The following is an 18,987-nucleotide window of genomic DNA, read 5'->3' as shown; positions in this document are numbered from 1 at the left end:
TGTTTTTTTTTGACGATGTTGAATTTGGATTGTAAATGTGTGAGAATGAGAAAACGGGAATTAAAGAAAATGTACAGTTCAGTTCTTTACGTTGGAAAATCTCTAGCCTAAGCTCACATGCTGGTTTTTTTGTCCTTTTCAGTGGAGTTTGATGGAAAATCCAAGCCATATATTATTTTTTTCATTAACGTTCTATTCGAATCAGTTTATATATACCTCGACTAATCTTATAGATACTAAAATTAATAATCATATAAATTTTTAATAATCATTATATTAGCAACCACTAAACTCAAATATGAGATCGTAGGAGGAGTAAACCCTTGGTTCAAATCCAAGCTATTTTTAATAAGGCAAGTGGTCATGAAGAGTTAAAGGTCTAAATTGCAATCGAGTCCAGAATCCAGGGACCAACTAAAAAACTATATCACTCAAAAGAGGAATATAAAAAATAGTCGAGAGAGAGAGAGAGCGCGGTGGGGCGGGGCGGGGGCAGTTGAGCATTATGCAAATGGAGACAAGAGCATTTAAATGTCGCCCTAACAACCATAATTATAAAGATGTAACACGGGGCTCATTCAATCCAAGGCCTGGATTATAGGTGTGGATGAATTCAAGCTTAGATTTTTTTTTCCCAAGTCTGTAACAATTTTTTCATCGACCCAACTCGAAATAAACGGCAAACCAGCTGGTTACCGGGTTGATTCGCCGGTCAGTCCAACTCCTATAAGGAGGTTATCGAACAATAGGAAAGCAACAGAAGTAACCCATTAAAAAAATACACGAAGCTTTGAAGCATTCAACTACTAATCTCTATATGACAAGACAGATTACAACTTCTATACTCTCTCTTTTTTCCTCCTCCTCCTCTCATAGAATTCCACGCCCAGATCAGAACCATCTTCGTGTTTGTCAATCTATTCAATGGTTGAGAAACCAAACACAGTTTGAGTATTGTTGACTTTGTTATATACAGAAAGCAGTTCAAGTTTTACACATCAAAATATCTCTTGATTTCTCTGTTCGATTGATCATCAATAGAGGGGTCCTGTTTTGTTTTTGTTTTCCATAAAGAATGGGAAAGAAACGTGTAATGGTGCCGGCTGAGGACGTCGACTTGTCCGCTGTCAAGTACCAGCATGAAGCAATCCAAGGTTTTCTTTGCATTTTCCTCGTGAATTTTATTTATTTGTGTATATCATGAATTTATTTGTTTGTTTTTTTAAAAAAAAAATTACAGCTCCGCATTTGACTGGATTGAAATTTAAGCTGTTTGTAAAGTTGCTTGAGACTCCGCTTGTTGGTCCTTTGATTATATCACATTTGAAGAAGGAGAACAAGATAGTTGAGGTCTGCTTCTTATTTTTTTTCAAAGTATTATGTTGATTTTTGCGTCATGAAGGAGACAGTTGATTAAAAGTGCTTTAAATGTTTCCTTGTTTGTTAATGCCAGTTGCTGCAAAAAACTGTGATACCGGAAGCGCCTATGTATAAACCTGAATATCCTCCACAAGGTTTTTTTTCACTATACTGATGCTTAATGATTTGTTAGTCTCTACTTGTGACACTGATGCTGTTAGTATGAATGTGCTTACAGAACCAGAACCTGGCGTTGTCGTTGTGGATGAAGATGGAAAACCAGAAGACCGGGTAGAGTTAGCTATGAACTGCCTTCCTCCTTATAATTCTGCCAGCTGCTGGAATGAGGACTTGGCTTCACCGTTTAGGTATTGGAAGATACGCGATTATGCACATGCTTATCGGTCACAGTTTGTTACTCCATCTATGGTAAGTGGCTAAAGGTTCAGTTTCGTTCTTTTTTTTTTCTTTTAACAAATTTCAGAGGATCTCACATTTATCTTGCAGGTTGCTGAGAAGATCATCTCAGTTATAGAAGAACTCAACAAAAAGGATCCCCCAATGCCATTATTGATTTCTTTTGATGCTGAAGAAGTCAGGAAACAAGCTGCAGCTTCTACAAAGAGATTTGAGGAAGGTATTGCTAAATTACATTTGATAATATATACTGGTTTCCAGATACACCGTGGTAGACTTTTGGATTTACAGATAAGCTGTGGTATAACCTAAACTGCAATCAATCATCTTATGTGCTTTGTGGGTTGCTGACTGTGTAGGAAGTCCAATATCCATCCTGGATGGCATTTTCATCGCAATCAAGGATGATATAGATTTGTATCCACATCCATCCAAGGGTACATAATGGCACCACTTTTCCTGATTTCTCGACATATTTTGTAAAGATTCTTAAAAGTCTAGGTAAAACTTGATCTTTGATGACAGGTGGGACAACATGGATGCATGAGGTCCGCCCTGTGGAAGAGGACGCGGTTAGTGTTTCTAGACTGCGTTGCTGTGGCGTGATATTTGTAGGAAAGGCAAATATGCATGAGTTTGGCATGGGTACTACTGGGAACAATCCAAATTATGGGTCAGTTCATTAAACCTCCTAATGGATGTTATTCATTATTGCATGATTAACTAGATTCTTTTAGTTTTTAGTTCTTAATTACAATTTTATGGTGCAGAACAACGAGAAACCCTCATGCATTGGATAGGTACACAGGCGGATCTTCCTCAGGCCCGGCAGCAATTGTAGCCTCTGGTCTATGCTCTGCTGCCTTGGGAACTGATGGTGGAGGTTGTGCAGTTATTTTTGTTGGTCTAGTTTGTGATTGGTTTTAACAATACACTAATTGTGTACGTTTGATTTAATGAAAGAAATGCAGGTTCAATCCGCATTCCCTCTTCTCTCTGTGGTGTAGTGGGTTTGAAAACAACATATGGTCGGACAAACATCAGAGGGTAAGCTTTTTATGATTGTTCCATTGTTGCAAGTTATTACCAGCGCTTTGGTATTCCTGTGTTTCTTAACAGTACTCTTTTAAGACTTGATTAAATAAAAAAAGGGCAAAAAATGAATGGCGTGGATGACTTGCTATGAAAAGTTTAGTTTTCAGACACCAGAGATTTCTTTAGCCCTAACTCTTTCTTGGTGATATAATGATGTAGTTCCTTGTGTGATCATGGGACCGTGGCAATTATCGGACCAATTGCATCTTCTGTGGAGGATGTCATGCTTGTGTAAGTATTTCAATCTTGTTAATGGATTTTACTGGCTAGAGAGTTATCTGTAAGCAGTCAGACCATACATATATCTGTATTGTGGTTGAGCAAGCTGCTGTATGTTTTTTCTGCTGAAACTTCACGTAGGTAACACAAACTGAGAAGCTTCTCATTGACCGCATGGCTTCAAAATATTTGCTAAATACATGTATTCTATGTAGAAAGAGATATCATCCATTGCTGAGCATGTTCATTACTAGTCTGCTACCCTTACTCATTAGAAGATATTCCAGCGGATAAAAATGAAAAAGAGGGGGAGAGAAAATACACTGTTTGAATTCTTGGTGTAATTTGTGGTTGCATTCATTACACATTTACACTCACTAAAGCCAAGACATGGACTTAGTTGATGTTTGAATTTTTGATGAAATGAACAGTTGATTTCAATGTTTTCTTTGTAAAAAAAAAAATCACCTTACAATCTGTTGATTTATCAGGTATGCAGCAATTTTGGGCTCCAATCCTGCAGATAGGATCAGTTTGAATCCGGTAATTTCATAAAAATCATCATCTGTCTAAAAAATTAAAAATCTACTCTAGTCACTCTACCAGCTCCCCCTTGATCTTTTTGAAGTTTGACTCCTTTCACCACAAATAACACATCAATTAGTTTCTGTGGTTTCCTGCTTTCATGAGCTGACAAGCTTTTTATTTCTGAAACTTGTAGAGATCTTGAGTTTATAGTCATCGTTGTCTGTGTCTAAATCCACACATTGGTGTTCATTTTCGCTATAATTCACTCTGCTATTCTTCCTGTTATTAAGATTCATGAGACTTGTTTGCCTATTCTTTCACGCATTGTTGTTCATCTTCACTCCATGCATCTTGTGGGAAACCTTAATGTTCCAAGCATATAGTTCTGACACAGATGTTACGTCCTTTGCACAGCATTCACATATTTTAGACTTTTAACTGAAGCTAATGATTCCTTATAACTTCTAACTACTTGTTAGGATGCAGTTTTCTTGCTATCTACTTTCTTTATAATGCTGTGCATGTCCTTTGTAGTCACCCCCTTGTTTGCCAAATTTGTCATCATGTGACGGTGCAGATGCTTTAGGATCATTGCGACTGGGAAAATATACTGCGGTGATTCCATTTCTCTTTTAATTTTAAGTGGATTGATTCAATGTTTAAACAATCAAAAGAGTAGTTTTGAGTAAAATTATTATTATCCTGCAGTGGTTTAATGATGTACAGTCAACTGATGTCTCTGATACGTGTGAGGATATGCTTAACCTTTTATCCAAAACACATGGGTGTGAAGTAAGTCCACATAATGCACTCCGTTTTAAATCCATTCTTACCATATAATCTGATTGGAATAATTGTTTTTATATATACATAAACGATCTCCTCATATACTGAGAATTAAATTTTCTTGGAATATGGTTCAAGATGGTAGAGATTGTCATACCTGAGATGCAAGAGATGCGCACTGCTCATCTTCTTTCAATTGGATCTGAGTTTATGCAGTCACTGATTCCTGATATTGAGGATGGGTAAGTCTCTTGCCTCTCCTGAAGAGTACAATAATAGATCGACAACAGAACCAAAAATCATTTGAGAATCCATCAAATGCATAATTAGAACCACTCAAGAAGATCATTGTCATTGCTGAATTTACACAGGTAAGAAATTTTGGATTAATAGTGATATCCTGTTCTTTCTTATTCTTTTGCAGGAAAGGTGTGAGGTTGAACTACGATTCCCGTACTAGTGTTGCACTTTTTCGATCATTCAGTGCATCAGACTACATTGCTGCCCAGTGTCTTAGGTGCGGATAACAAGAACAATCTCTAGATTTTCATTTGAGATACAAAGTCTATACATGTGCTTTTGATATTTTTGAAGTTTCTAATTTTATAGCTCGAGTTTCTGAAGGTCTACATCTATTAGAGGTATAACATGACTAATTATATCTAACTAAAATGCGAATAATCCTTAATGTTCATCATGCTCCATAAAGAGAGAGTAGCTCTACTTCATAGCATGTCTTTAAGCCATCAAGATAGGAAACCTAGCCCATTTCAATTGTGAATTTGCTTTGGTATAGGGTGCTCCTATAATGCCCTTCGCCTTTTCACACATGGTAGCATTCTGACACAGAATTCCTCTTGCTTCTCTTCTCTCCCCATTTCTTGCAGTCCCACTTGACATTCAAGTCTAGATGTACATAGTTGTGGAACTCTTATTCTTAATTGGTGTTCTCCACCTTCTAAAGTAAACCAAGCAACCAGTTATTGGTAGGATGTACTTGAAGCTGTATCAGACACATTTCTATATCAGCTGCATGGTCTTGTAATCTAGTTTCTTGTACTGTCAAGGAGTTGTCAATTTTGACAAAAACTTTTAAATAGTAGATAGTAACATTTTCTAAAAACTCGTCTAACTCTAGAGCAATGTTACATATCAAAATTCCTGAACAAATAGATATTGATTCTCATTGTTGTCTTTCCTCATTCCCATTCCTACGTTCTTCATATTTAGGGTCTAGTATTGCAATTACTTGATGAGATAGTTTTATCTTTTATCTGAATAAATGACACGTGATATCTGGGTTTAGTAGTTCCGGCAAATCATGTAGCTTCCTATGTTCATTGAAAAAAATATATAATGGTTATGTTAGGTGTTGTTATTTTCTAAATTATATGTTTGAGCGTTTAAGTTGGATGCATTTCTTACTTTTTAATCTGATTCCATCAGGCGAAGACTAATGTGCCATCATATGGAGATTTTCAAAAAGGTTGATGTCATAGTGACACCAACAACTGGGTATGCAAGTTTTACTATTATCAAGAGTATATTGTTCTTTCACAGTAAAGTCATTATTTGCAAACTCAATCAATGAACCTAACTGGGTGGATTTTACTTCTATCTGTTAAACATTTGAGTTTCAATTTTCTTTCTTTGTTTTATTATTATCATTATCATTATCATTATCACTATCATTATTATTATTTTGTATAATATTACTAGTGCCATAAGAGATCACTGTGATTTACATAAGCATTGACTTGCATATTGATTTCTGGATTCACTCTAATACTTTACATGATGGGAAAAGAATGTCATTTTCGTTCAAAATTGAGTTGTTACCTCAAGTTCTATGCACTTTTTGGAAGAAGATGCTCCTGCTACACTTCTTGTTGATTATGCACCACTTATACGGAACCTCTGCATGTTGCGTTTAAGTTGAAATGAGGTCTTCTTTTTCTTTGGGATTAACAGCATGACAGCACCCAAAATACCTTCTGGTGCCCTTAGCTATGGAGAGACAAATTTGCAGGCTACAGGTTTGTCCATTGATGCTTATCTTTTGTAACAAAAACTAGAGCACCCCGCAACAGGAGGGCATTCAACTAGTTTTCTTGTACAATCGTATTCTATATTAATGAATAAACTCTTGCATTCAGGTTACCTTATGCGCTTTGTTGTTGCTGCAAATCTTCTTGGTTTCCCTGCCATTTCTATACCTGTGAGTTCTTTTCCCTGGGAAAATATCGTGAATCATTTTTATTTTTATTTCCATCTTACATATTCATTCCACATCCCATTTACTCCATTATTTCTCGTAATTCATGGTATCTCTTTGCATCACTAAAATCCAAGTGCAATTGGTAAATATCTGAAACAAGGACGATGGCCTGTCATAAGTCATGCAGCCGGGAGCAAACAAAAACATCAATATCTATATTTTTTTTTTATTTAGTTCATCCTCGGTAAGCGCTGCATAATGACACATCCAATATGGTCAATTTTCAGGTTGGTTATGATAAACAAGGGCTTCCGATTGGGTTGCAGCTTATTAGCAGGCCATGGGGTGAAGCAACACTGTTGCGTTTAGCTTCTGCAGTAGAGGTATAATTTCTTGAGGCCTGAGAAGAAATAGCCATTTACTTCGTGATTGATGTTTAGTCGTTTAATATAATGTTTTTATGTTTCCAGGAACTACATGCTAAACCTAAGAAGCAGCCCGCGTCATTTTATGATGTTTTGAAGACGAAATAAAACATTGCATCTACCTTCTATTCCTTGTACTTCCATCTCATGATTGAAAAGGACAGTTTGTTACCATACTTTAATAACTGAACCATTTTCAAATAAATTCGTCAACAAATTGTCATTGTCTACAACTCTAGAGCAATTCAAGTCTATTATTGAATCCTATGAGTGTAAATTAAGTAATGTTTATATCCTCAAGCAACAAAGAAGTTGGAAGATCAAAGGACCGAATTTATATGCTCTACCTGCTTGATAACTTTGGTGATGTGGCCAAATTAATCCATGAATGTGAAAAATCCTCAATGAGACCAGTGCCATGGCACAAACAAGATTCACATAAATGTTTGTAACTTGAAATAATGTCAGTAGTTTGGCGTTGGAAGGGACATGTCAGTTTCAATATGGAGACATTGACCCAAATTGAGTGTTGATTTAACTGCAAAAGCTTTTGGTAAACGCTTTGACAGGTTTCAATTTCACTGTACCCTGCCATGCCGGAATGCACCTTAGTCTTGTCTGTTTCCTACATGTTTCAAATAACATGACTCCTGACTGGGAATGCATCCCAGTTCCAGGTAACAGGGGTGAACAAATCAATAGCCACAGTTTTCCAAGAAAGCCAAACATATAATTTATAATGCTCAAATCAATTTCAATCTGTTCATCACCTAAATGGAATTGGGTGCTTCCTCCTCCCCAACATCACTAGGGAAATCCAGCCCGGAAGGAATCTTTCCAGGATAGTTAGTCGTTGAAACATCTGATCCAATCATACTGGAGAAAGAACACGAACTCATATAAGAAGCTGTAAAGATAGCACGATTCATTATACTTTATTAAAGATTACCAACTCACCTTCTGTCAACAATGACCATAGATCGAAGCTCGCAATTAGCAAAGCTGCAAGTAAAAGAAGTCATTTCTTATTTTAGGAAAGGATTGTACATTAAAAGAAATTTAATTTGACATCAAGTGCAGTCCAATTAAATACTGCAAGAAAGTTCCTGCCCTAAACTGCAGCGCGTATCATATTAGAACATAAGACGCATAAGAAAAGCATGAGAATAAGGCAGTAGGGCACCAATAGGGAAGGTAAAGATTTTCAGTTCAAATTTCATTGGCCAAAATATACATTCCTTTTAAGCTCAAATTCAAGCAGAAAGGAAAAAAAGTAACCAATAACTTCTAGTGGAGAAGATTGCAGGAAAAAAATGGACGAATAAATTGTTGTTAATAACCCATGAAAAAACATCAGAAAACTCCAGGAGTTCAGAAGAGCCATTGCTCGGTGCAATGGTAGAAGCAAGGCATGCAACACGTGGTGGCAGCTTCAAATTTTGAGCAGCCACATAATGCAAAATTGCTAAAAGTCAACTCCAACTTCTCCAATGGCATGTGCACCTAGCAGGCTAAGAATTTTGTGATTAAAGAATGCCATTTAGATGCAAAAGCTAAAATAGCAGGTAGCTTACCGTGTGCCCATTTCTTTCTTCACCGATGGATGACAGTCATTTCCAAATGCACGTAATGTATGAACCAAAAACCCGCTATGGGTAACAATGGCTATCTCCTTCTCTTTCCTTGTCCACAGCCTGACAAGTGCATGGTTGGGGCCCAAGACACATGTTAGATAAATCTACAACAAATTCCACACATAGGAAATCACAAGTTTTTTTATTGAAGTTTTTTGCAGAGATTTTATTGCAAGATCAAAGCAACAATAGCTGAAATTAGAAGTTCAAAATTGCACATGACAGCAAATTGAATAACAAATAATATCAAGCAAAACCCATAAAGTCTGATGAAAAGCAACCCTCATTCTAGTCACTTAGATGGTGAAGCGTAGATAAAACATAAGAGCCTATACAGAAACAACGCCATGTCAATGGAGAGCAAGTATTCACCAGTTTAAAAACTTCAGTCCCCTTGCAGCCAGTTCTTCAGTTGTCTCTCTCACATCGGCCTTCCACAGTACATCCTCATCAGTTTCTATCTGAACAGAACATCAAAAGGTTATTTAGTTTAAAATTCATGAAAATAACGAGGATTTAACCTCAACTAAATAGCCACCAAAGCTAACATGCACAGTAAATGAATTTATAACTGTTACTTTATCACTTTATCTTATATATCCAAGTACTTGCCAGTGAAAAGTCAACTGCAGGAAAAAGAAATTGATACTCGCTGACATTGTGTCTCTTGTCACAAGGATGTACACCCTGCAACCCATAGGACACATAAGAGAACTGTGTAAAGCTTTATTATTCTTTAGTTTCCATCTGCGTGTGAGAAAATATGAAATCATTAAAAACTAAGTTTATAGGAGCTTAAAGAGTTCTTTTAATGCATAAAAGTGAATGAACTTTAGAATCAACGTCAATGCCCAATTTTTCTCAAATAAAGCATCAATTATTCTCTGCAGAACTTAGAAATGTGGAACTCGTTCAGTTAGAAGTATCTGGTATTTCAAGGAAAAAAAAAATAGTACACTAGACGTACAAAATGTTCTCGACAATCTTCTACTGCAATGAATGGCGGAGAATTAAGACTTGAAATTGCTTCTCGACCACTGTTTCCAACATTTGCCACCATTAGTGGAAGTGCATTCATCCCATCTGTGTAGCCCTCCCCACCAAAAACTCCAACAGCTGTTTGCAATGTCCTGCACGCCACAGTGATCGAAATTTTACTAAAAGAACATCTCGGAAAAGAAGAATAAGGGAATGAGGAAGTGTCTAATGATCAAAAGCAAAGAATAGAAAAATACAGATAGTAAATTGAGAATATATTCTCCCTTCTGAAGCCTATTGCTTCTAGTTGCATGCATAAATGAGAATTTATGGCCCTCGTTAATAGTTAGAAGTTTGATTAATCTAGAACTTGACATAAGATCAATTTTGACCAGAAAAGAGCTGCATTTATCAACAAAAGAAATCCCATCTATCCATACTGAAATGAGTGAAAATATATCCATAAAGTCACTACCTGAGCAATGGGGATGTAACAACTAAGTCAACCCTCTTGGAGAGCCCAGATGCATGGACATGCTTCCGCAAATAATTAACCTATAACAAAAGCAAAAACTTCTTTTATGAGATATCTTCCTTTATAGAACAAAATTCAGTTCAGGACTAGTATGAATCGAATGAGTTTCCTCTCATATGAAATGTGATTGATTGGTGTGCTACCTGCTGCCAGCCTAGTTGAGTGAGGGGAGCATCTAAATATTCAGGATTCAAGTATGCTTTGTAGTTCTTTTCTCCCTCGACATTATGCAATCCTTGTGCATGCCTCACCTGGATGCAAGGTTTTGTAAGACCAAAAAAAATGCATTGATGTCAGTGGAAAAGCCAAAAAAGAAGGCAATCTTTTACATCCTTCATTCATTCAGACCAAATAAACAGCATATTCATATCCAAAGTTGACACAGTAACATAATTTATGAAACAAGATCTCGATACCAACCACATGAATTGTTTTGCAGCGGTGCAATGGATACAAACTTGGATCTGGACCACTATCCATAATCTGCAACTTAACCAAGTAAAAACAGTCCAAGCGCTCACCGGTTCAGCTTCGGGAGGACAAAAAAATGATACGAACTAGTTAAAAGAGCGCAATCAACTAAATCAGTAATCGGTTTCATAAATGAACTACAATAGGCACAAAACATAGGAGCAAGTAAAGTTGAAGTTTCTCTAAGCAGATTCAAAATTAAAACAGGAATCAAGTGTAAATTCATCAACATTACCTCATAAAGAACGAAAAAAATATCGTGCAATCATGCTAAATAAAGAAATTAAAGAACGGCCGCATTTCTCTACAGACAGAAAGAAAGAAAAAGAACAGAGAGAGAACATCACACGATTACCGAAGCGACGAATAAAGAAAATAGAAGTGGAGGAGAATGACTGAAAAAGGAAAGAAACAGACAGAGACAGGCAAGTCATACATGTAAAATATATATGCAATAAGGTTTTAGGGATAGTGTTGTGTTCTTAGTTCCTACCAGAGAGGGGAGGAGCGTTTGACAGCCGCAGTGACGGTCACTCCAGGATTATAGCGTTCCTGTTTAACCGCCGTTTTATTATTTTTTAAAATTTGTTTTTATTTAAAATTAATTTTTTAAAAAATATTTTCATGTGGTTTTGATATTACAAAATCAAAAATATTTTAAAATATTTTTTAAATTAAAAACATTTTAAAATCACTCCTTAGCGGTCCCTGAAAATGTCAGGGAAACACTACTTTCTTTTTAATTTTTCCTATTAATAATAGCTCCACTGTCTGCCTGATATAATATCTCTGTGCTCATCCCCGTGTCGAGACTCGCTTGAATACAGAGTCGATTTCTTTTATTTTAGCCTGTTTTTAAGTCAATCTGCATGTTTTTTAAAATTATTTTTCAATTAAAAATGTATATTTTTTTAAGTTCTTACATTAATGTTTTAAAATCATGAAAAAGCATAAATTTAATATTTTTCAAATAAAAATAATTTTAAAAGCATTGAACCAATAAACGAAGAATCCCTAGAAAAGTGAACAATGAAGTTTTTTATTATAATATTATATTTTAGTTATTCGACATGTGATGGGAATAATATTTCGCATGTGATGGGAATAATATTCACACCTTTTTTCATGATTACTTGGAAGTTGAGCATCCATCCTATGGGCATGTTTCTTTCTGTATTTTAAAAGTATTTTTAATAAAATTTAAATTTTTTTAATTTTTTTTTAATTTTAAATTAATATGTTTTTAGTATTTTTAAATCATTTTGATGTGCTGATGTCAAAAATGATTTTTAAAAAATAAAAAAACATCATTAACATGTATTTTGGCACGAAAAACTATTTAAAAAACAACCGTAACCACACTACCAAACAAACCCTCTACTGGCTGGTAGATCTTATCGAGTGTTTCTTTCAACTTCTCGCCTTTTTACATGCGCGCCCCAGCAATGTTTTTCAGATTTCTAGAAATAATTCATCCTTAAAAAAATTGAGAAGGGCTAAATTAAAAGAATCATTTTAAGAAAATTTATTTTATTGAAATATATATTAAATAAGGGCCAAGAGAGGAGCTGGAAAAATTTTCTTTGCAGAGGCCGGGTCCCTGTCAACCTCCATGCCTCCGCTGCTAATTTTAAAGATTTATCTAAAAATAAATCTACTTGATTTAAAGAAATTCTAGAAATAATTCATCCTTGAACATTCTCGGAATTTGCATGCCCTCGTCAATAAGTAAAGTGGATGCCTTGGGATAGAATGTTATGCTGAAATGCCGAGGATCGGAGAACCTGTGTCACCGAGTGGACAGCTTATACTAATACATATCCATCCCCATTATTCTTCCATGTTAAAAAAAAATAAAAAAACGAAATAATTTAACTCATTTGGTTTGGACCCATCGTCATTCCTTTTCATAAACTCCCCAAGCGCTGCTATTCATGATTTATAGCATGATCTTGTACAATAATATATATATATATATATATATATATATATATATATATATATATATTAAACTAATATAAAAAGACCTGTATTTACAGTGTCAAGCGACCAAAACTAGTGTTTTATTGTCTTTTGTTCATAAAGTGCAGTAAATTCCCCAAAACAAAACATGATATTTAAATGAGAGAATTGTTATTTTAAGATTAAGTCAATAATAATTTTAAGGGGATGACTTAGATGTGATATTAATAATAATAAACATTAAAGTTAATTCAATTAAACATATTAAACACAAATAATTAATAATATAATTAAGATGTTTAAAGTAAAGAGTATAGGGAAATAAATTATTTTTTAGCAAATAAACGGGACTTTAAACTTTATCTAGATATTTGGAATTTTTTAAATTTAATTCAAATTAGAGTTTTAAATCAATTTTTATGTTTTTAATTTTTGAAGAATAAGGATTCGAGTTCCGAATAAAAATAATCTACTGAAATCATATAGAAACAAATCACAAGAATACTCTCTGATTTACTATTGAACACTTTTACAAGGTTTACAGCTTCTTTTCATTCCCAACTAAAAACCTCAGTGGTTTAACCAATTAGGTGGTGTTTCAAGTAAATTATGATGCGTGTATTTAGCAGTATGGTTGCGTGTATTTTTTAAATAATTTTTTGTGCTAAAATACATGTCAATAATTTTTTTATTTTTTAAAAATTATTTTTGACATCAGCACATTAAAACGATCTAAAACATACAAATCATATTAAATTTTAATAAAAAAAACAAAAAAATTCTAAACTTTTTAAAAATATAGCTGCAGTTGTGTTCTCAAGCGTTCCCAGGTCTGGTCAGTATGTGATTACTGGAAGAGCATTCTTGTTGAAGGATTGTGTTTTTGATGACACGTGTCAAATTAAATATTGAAAATAGTAATGCAACTGTTGATTCAATTTACATACTCTCTTTTGTTAATTTATGGCATGCACATTTATTAATTCGCATTGATATTTATGAACCTGAAGGAATTCATACCAATCGCGAATGTCAGCCGGTACATGGATGGCACGTGCGATTGACTTGAACAGTGAAAAACTTTTTTTAACCATGTTATTGGTTTCCATATGGTGCCTTTTTTTTAGGAGACAACACGTGTTGGTTCTCGATAAATTATCGCTGGGAGTCCTCTCTCTCTCTCTCTTCCTCATTGAAATTTTGGCCATAAAAGATTCCAGGATAGTCCCTTTAATTGTGTGTATTTGAGTATCTGGCATTGTTTTTTTATTTATAATTTTTATCTTTAATTTTTTTTATAAGTTTTGTATTTTTTTTCAATTTTATTTTTTAATATATTTTTTTAATTTTATTCCTCATTATTTTTATTTTTTATTTTTTTTCTTGATTTTTTTGTAAACTTTCAATTATTTTTAATTTCATCATTTGATAAATGTATTATTTTTTTAATTTAAACTTATTTGTTTGGTGGCTTTTTCTTTTAATTTTTATGTAAAATTAATTTTTCTTTTCAATTTATTTCTTCAATCTAAAATTACTCATCCTCTCACTAGTTTAATTCTTATGTAAAATTAATTTTTCTTTTCAATTTAATTCTTCAATCCAAAATTACTCATCCTCTCACTAGTTTTTCTTTCAAATTTTTTTCTTATTTTTTTAATTGTTATTTTTTCTTTTCAATCTTCTTATATAATTGATTATTTTTTAATTTTATGGTTTTTTTAAGTTTGGATCTTATGATCAAATGGCTTAGGTCACGAGTTTTACAAGTTAACATAAGTTACTTCTCTCTTTTCACTTGTTCTCCTTTCTATTTCATTACTCGACATTTATTTTTTTTACAAAATAACCTTTGTGGTTTTCTTTATTTTTATTTTAATTGAGTTATCTTAATCTCATGACTTGATCTATAGTTCTAGCGAGTTAACCTGAGTGGGCTTATTTTTTTTTCCTTTTAATTAATTTTTTTGAATCATTTTATATGGTTGATTTTTTTGTAATTTTATTTTTTAATATTTGATTTATTGATAATTCAGTTTTGTAGGTTTTTTTTGTATATATTTGGTGTTTATGATCAAATGGCCTGGGTCATATATTTTATAAACTAACAATGGTTTTTTTTTAAAAAAATAAAATTAAGTTTTGTGATTTTTTTTAATTTTTTTTATATCAGGTTATCCTAATTTCATAATTTAACTAATGGGGTGACAGGTTAACTTGGGTTAGCTCAAGCTTTTTTTATATATATAATTGCTATTTTTTTTAATCTTTTTGTATGATTGATTTATTTTTTCAATTTTATCTTTTAACATTTGATTTGTTGAAAATTAAGTTTTAATTTTTTTTATAGATTTGATGTTTATAGTTAAATAACTCGAATCATAAATTTAATAGGTTAACACAAATTAATATTTTTTTATTTAACATTATTATTATTTTTTATTTAAAACATGCTTATATCGACTAACATTAATTTTTGTGCTTAAATTTTTCTTATCTAACTCGTGATGGAGCATGAGCCACCTAATAAATAACTTGTTTATTTTTACATTTTAAAAGTGCTTTTAAAAAAATTGATTTTTTTTTATTTTAAATCAGTTTTTTTATATTTATAAATTGTTTTGATTTCGTAATATCTAAAATAAATTTTAAAAATAAAAAAAATACTATTTAAATACAACTGTGTTTTTTTTAAAATAGGTGTAAACTGTAAAGGCAAGCAATCAGGAGAAGAGTGACAGATCGTTCGCGATGAAACATCGTGTCGCTGACCACGAAGCTACATGTCGGTTTCGTCTTAAACAACAGAGCTCTGAGATGGAAGGCCAGAGTGAAGTCTGAAAAGAACAACACCTTTCTTTTCACAAAACCTATTGACGGTGGTGGATCCAAAATGCCACCAAAACTCCCACCAGCACTCCCATACTTGATCCTCCTCTCCTTCCTCTTCTTCTACATCTACTCCACTTCTCTCGTCCCTCACTCCACCACCACCACCACCACCACCACAACAACAACAACAACAACAAAAACAAAAACAAAAACAACTTCCTGTAATCTCTTCAAAGGCAACTGGGTCCTAGACCGCACCAAATCCACAAAACCTCTTTACGATGAGTCCTGCCCATTTCACAGAAATGCATGGAATTGCCTTAGAAACCAGAGAGAAAACATGGGTTTGATTAATTCTTGGAGATGGGTACCTAAAGATTGTGAGTTGCCAAAGATTGATCCTGAGAGGTTTCTTGAGTTGATGAGGAATAGGAATATCGGATTGGTTGGAGATTCTTTGAATGAGAATTTTTTGGTTTCTTTCTTGTGTATTCTTAGAGTTGCTGATGGCAGTGCTAAGAAGTGGAAAAGGAAAGGAGCTTGGAGAGGTGCTTATTTCCCTAAGTTCAATGTCACCGTTGCTTATCACCGGGCTGTTTTGCTTTCCAAATATGAGTAAGGCTTTTTAAATGCTTGTTTCTGTTTATTTTGTCATTTGGTTTTACCGCTTGGTTGATAATGCACTGTGGATGTTATTGTTTTGAACTAAATGTAGCGCTTGAATTTAGGAGCAGTTTAGCTAAAGGAATAGACTTGTAGCCATATATATCTTCTAGATAGAATGGAACAGGGTGTGGAGTTTTAGGCCAATGCAGGGGAAGAATGGATTTACGTCAATCAAAGAACTAAACTTTGCATGCTATAAAACTAGTGAGATTGATTCGCCTAATGTTGGTTATCGAGACCAGGCTTAATGAAAGGTGCTTCATATTTTCTTTTCCAAGTGGTATTTTGATATACAACACTGTTCTATTGTCAAGTGTCCTAATTTGGATTCCGGGAAAACATATTTTAGCTTCACAGGTTTCATACAGATTTTTATCAAGTACCCTGATGGATTACTGGTTGTTATTGATGAAATTGTTTGTTGTCCCAAACTGTTGCTCAAAGCTGCGCTACCCTATGATTGCAATATCCATGTTTGCTTTTGAGAGATGCTAAAGTCTCTATGGGATACAGTTCATCACTAAAGAATTGGATACTTGGGATTTTGAAAGTATATTTGAATCACTCAGTTAGAATAGTTCAATGAGAATGCAACTTATGCTGGATACCATTGGTGCAACCTACATCAGTTTATTTTCTGTCCCTTATTGCAGTTGATTTTCCATTGATTTAACTTGGGATTGAATTGGGCTGACAGTTTGGTTTGTTCATACTATGTTTGTTTGAACTCATATTTCATGTTTGTGGGGATATTAACAGCCTTGTAAGTGAACAGTGATTTTTTTCTTATTTAGTCGTGTGCACTCTCTGCTTTGGTTCTGTTTTGTTGATAGTCATATGAGTCATGTCTGCTATACCTTAATCTTTAAATGGTTCCTTAATTTATCATGTTTGGAAAGTTTGAAAATGACGACTCACTTGCTCATAACATGATCAAATAAAGGTGGCAGCCAAAACAGCCTACTGTGAATGATGGACGGAAGGGAATGTATCGTGTAGATGTTGATATACCTGCAGAAGATTGGGCCACCATAACCGACTACTATGATGTTCTCATCTTTAATACTGGTCATTGGTAATTTCCTTTTCCTCTCTGAAATTTAGGGAAACATTGGAAATGAATTTATATTTTCATCCTGTAATGCTTTGACATTACATATGCATGATTTAGATTTAAAAGAAGCCTGGTTAATTGAATGAAAAAGGCATTTTGGTTTTTCCAAAACCTAATTTTTGGGGGGTTCACAGAAAAAAAATTGCTTTCTAGGTCTTAATTTTGCTGCGCCTGGCACCGATATGTTTTCTCTTTTTCCTGTTACAAGTAAAACAAAAGCATGCAAAGGTTATTCTGGCAGCTTGTTTACTCTCAACCTTCTTCCCTTGCATTAATTTTGATGCTTTCATTTGTTAGCTAGTACTATATTTATTGTGGTATCTTTAACATTTGGTCTGGTCTTACTAGGTGGGGTTATGACAAATTCCCAAAAGAGACGCCTCTTGTTTTCTATCGTGCTGGGCAACCAATACTTCCTCCCCTTGAATTGTTTGAAGGACTTAAAGTTGTTCTTGAGAGTATGGTCTCGTACATTGAAAGAGAAGTTCCTCGCAAGACACTCAAGTTTTGGCGGTTGCAATCGCCACGCCATTTTTATGGTGGTGAGTGGAATCAAAATGGCAGTTGCTTGCTTAATGAGCCCCTTAAGGAACATGAGGTAATACATTGATGACAGCTATTTACTCTTTACATTTCTTTCCCATGTCATTTTGATGATAGTTAATTTTTTGCTGTGGCCCCTATCCAAATCAAGCTCAGAGTCTTTCATCAAATTTGTTTGAATGTGCTGAAATGTTATGACAATTGTTCAAATTTTGAAATAGATATTCTGAGATGAAAAGTTTCTCCTTTGACACCTTCACCTTCTGACGTGTTTCCATATATATATGTATGCATGTATGTATATGTATAATAATTTTTTTCCTCTTTCTTTATTTCCTTGCTCAAGAGATTTTGATACTGATACCTGCACAGCTGGACTTGTGGTTTGACCCCAGCAACAATGGAGTGAATAAAGAGGCAAGAAAGATAAATCATGTGATTGAAGAGACGCTGCAAGGTACAGATATCCAATTGCTGGATCTTACTCATTTGAGTGAGTTTAGGGCAGATGCCCACCCAGCGATTTGGTTAGGAAAGAAGGATGCTGTGGCAATATGGGGTCAGGACTGCATGCATTGGTGCCTACCTGGTGTCCCGGACACATGGGTTGATATCTTGTCAGGGCTGATTCACAGTAGCTTGTAGATGGGGTGGTGAACCGTGAGGAGGATATTGTAAAATCTCTAATTTCCTTGTGCAAATATTTATATGACACACTTAAGCTGAGTTGCTGCTGCACTTTCATGGAGACCAGGTTGTTAGAATCTGTTTATCGGCATGCCAGGCTAAAGACGAGTCTTGATGGAGATATATGCTGATGGACAAAGGTTGCTGCTCTATTCTTTCTCGGAAGTTTTGAACGGAAATGAATTGATTCATGTTGTAAAAGAGAAGGAGAAAGATGAAGGAAGAAGAGAGAAATCATAGGAAATTCTTTTTGCAGGTGGGGAAGGTGGTTCTGAGGCTTACTTAATATGGCATCATGCTTTCACTAGATCTAACATGTTTTTAATTTAGAAAGTCATCTTTATGCCATTATTCATTTCTTTTCTTTTTTATCCAATTCATTTTATTCCTTTATGATATTTTTTTTCCTTTCAACGCATACAATTTGACCTTAGCATTGCCACAAATTCTGTTGTGTGCAACCTCACTACTTTGAGCTCCCAGGTTCCTGTTTCGTCAAGTTTAAGTGTTTGGTTCAT

At 34.3% G+C, this 18,987-nt stretch overlaps 3 protein-coding genes across 9 annotated transcripts; 2 read left to right on the top strand and 1 right to left on the bottom strand.

The window, feature by feature from the left end:
- The first annotated feature begins 592 nt into the window (after positions 1 to 592).
- Positions 593 to 7,372, top strand: LOC133705079 (fatty acid amide hydrolase). The gene is made up of 20 exons (XM_062130173.1): positions 593 to 1,154; positions 1,241 to 1,350; positions 1,454 to 1,514; positions 1,598 to 1,788; positions 1,867 to 1,996; positions 2,136 to 2,213; positions 2,302 to 2,449; positions 2,547 to 2,659; positions 2,748 to 2,823; positions 3,031 to 3,102; positions 3,582 to 3,633; positions 4,153 to 4,233; positions 4,327 to 4,410; positions 4,543 to 4,646; positions 4,829 to 4,921; positions 5,851 to 5,919; positions 6,376 to 6,440; positions 6,561 to 6,622; positions 6,910 to 7,005; positions 7,093 to 7,372. Exons 1-20 carry the CDS (start codon positions 1,076 to 1,078, stop codon positions 7,153 to 7,155), a joined length of 1,827 nt encoding a protein of 608 aa, XP_061986157.1. The 5' UTR covers positions 593 to 1,075; the 3' UTR covers positions 7,156 to 7,372.
- A 94-nt stretch (positions 7,373 to 7,466) lies between these two features.
- Positions 7,467 to 11,306, bottom strand: LOC133705089 (phosphoglycerate mutase-like protein 1). Of its 7 annotated transcripts, none has more exons than XM_062130193.1 (10): positions 11,159 to 11,306; positions 10,615 to 10,723; positions 10,338 to 10,445; positions 10,135 to 10,214; positions 9,649 to 9,811; positions 9,290 to 9,368; positions 9,054 to 9,138; positions 8,622 to 8,741; positions 8,005 to 8,049; positions 7,467 to 7,923 (listed from the first exon to the last, which is right to left on the bottom strand). In XM_062130193.1, the coding sequence occupies exons 2-10, from the start codon at positions 10,672 to 10,674 to the stop codon at positions 7,818 to 7,820; spliced, it is 846 nt and encodes a 281-aa protein (XP_061986177.1). In that variant the 5' UTR covers positions 10,675 to 10,723; positions 11,159 to 11,306; the 3' UTR covers positions 7,467 to 7,817. The 7 variants fall into 7 exon arrangements, with proteins under 7 accessions (XP_061986177.1, XP_061986199.1, XP_061986215.1 ...); XM_062130215.1 differs by having other exon boundaries at positions 10,615 to 10,683; positions 11,159 to 11,203; XM_062130231.1 differs by having other exon boundaries at positions 10,615 to 10,677; positions 11,159 to 11,180.
- A 4,099-nt stretch (positions 11,307 to 15,405) lies between these two features.
- On the top strand, positions 15,406 to 18,862 carry LOC133705718 (protein trichome birefringence-like 12). Its single transcript, XM_062131082.1, has 4 exons — positions 15,406 to 16,074; positions 17,069 to 17,200; positions 17,588 to 17,837; positions 18,155 to 18,862. Exons 1-4 carry the CDS (start codon positions 15,521 to 15,523, stop codon positions 18,425 to 18,427), a joined length of 1,209 nt encoding a protein of 402 aa, XP_061987066.1. The 5' UTR covers positions 15,406 to 15,520; the 3' UTR covers positions 18,428 to 18,862.
- The last annotated feature ends 125 nt before the right edge of the window (positions 18,863 to 18,987 follow it).

The sequence above is a fragment of the Populus nigra genome, chromosome 1 (genome assembly GCF_951802175.1).
Source record: "Populus nigra chromosome 1, ddPopNigr1.1, whole genome shotgun sequence".
Taxonomy (NCBI): Eukaryota; Viridiplantae; Streptophyta; class Magnoliopsida; order Malpighiales; family Salicaceae; genus Populus; species Populus nigra.
This window is presented reverse-complemented; position numbering and strand designations above follow the sequence as displayed.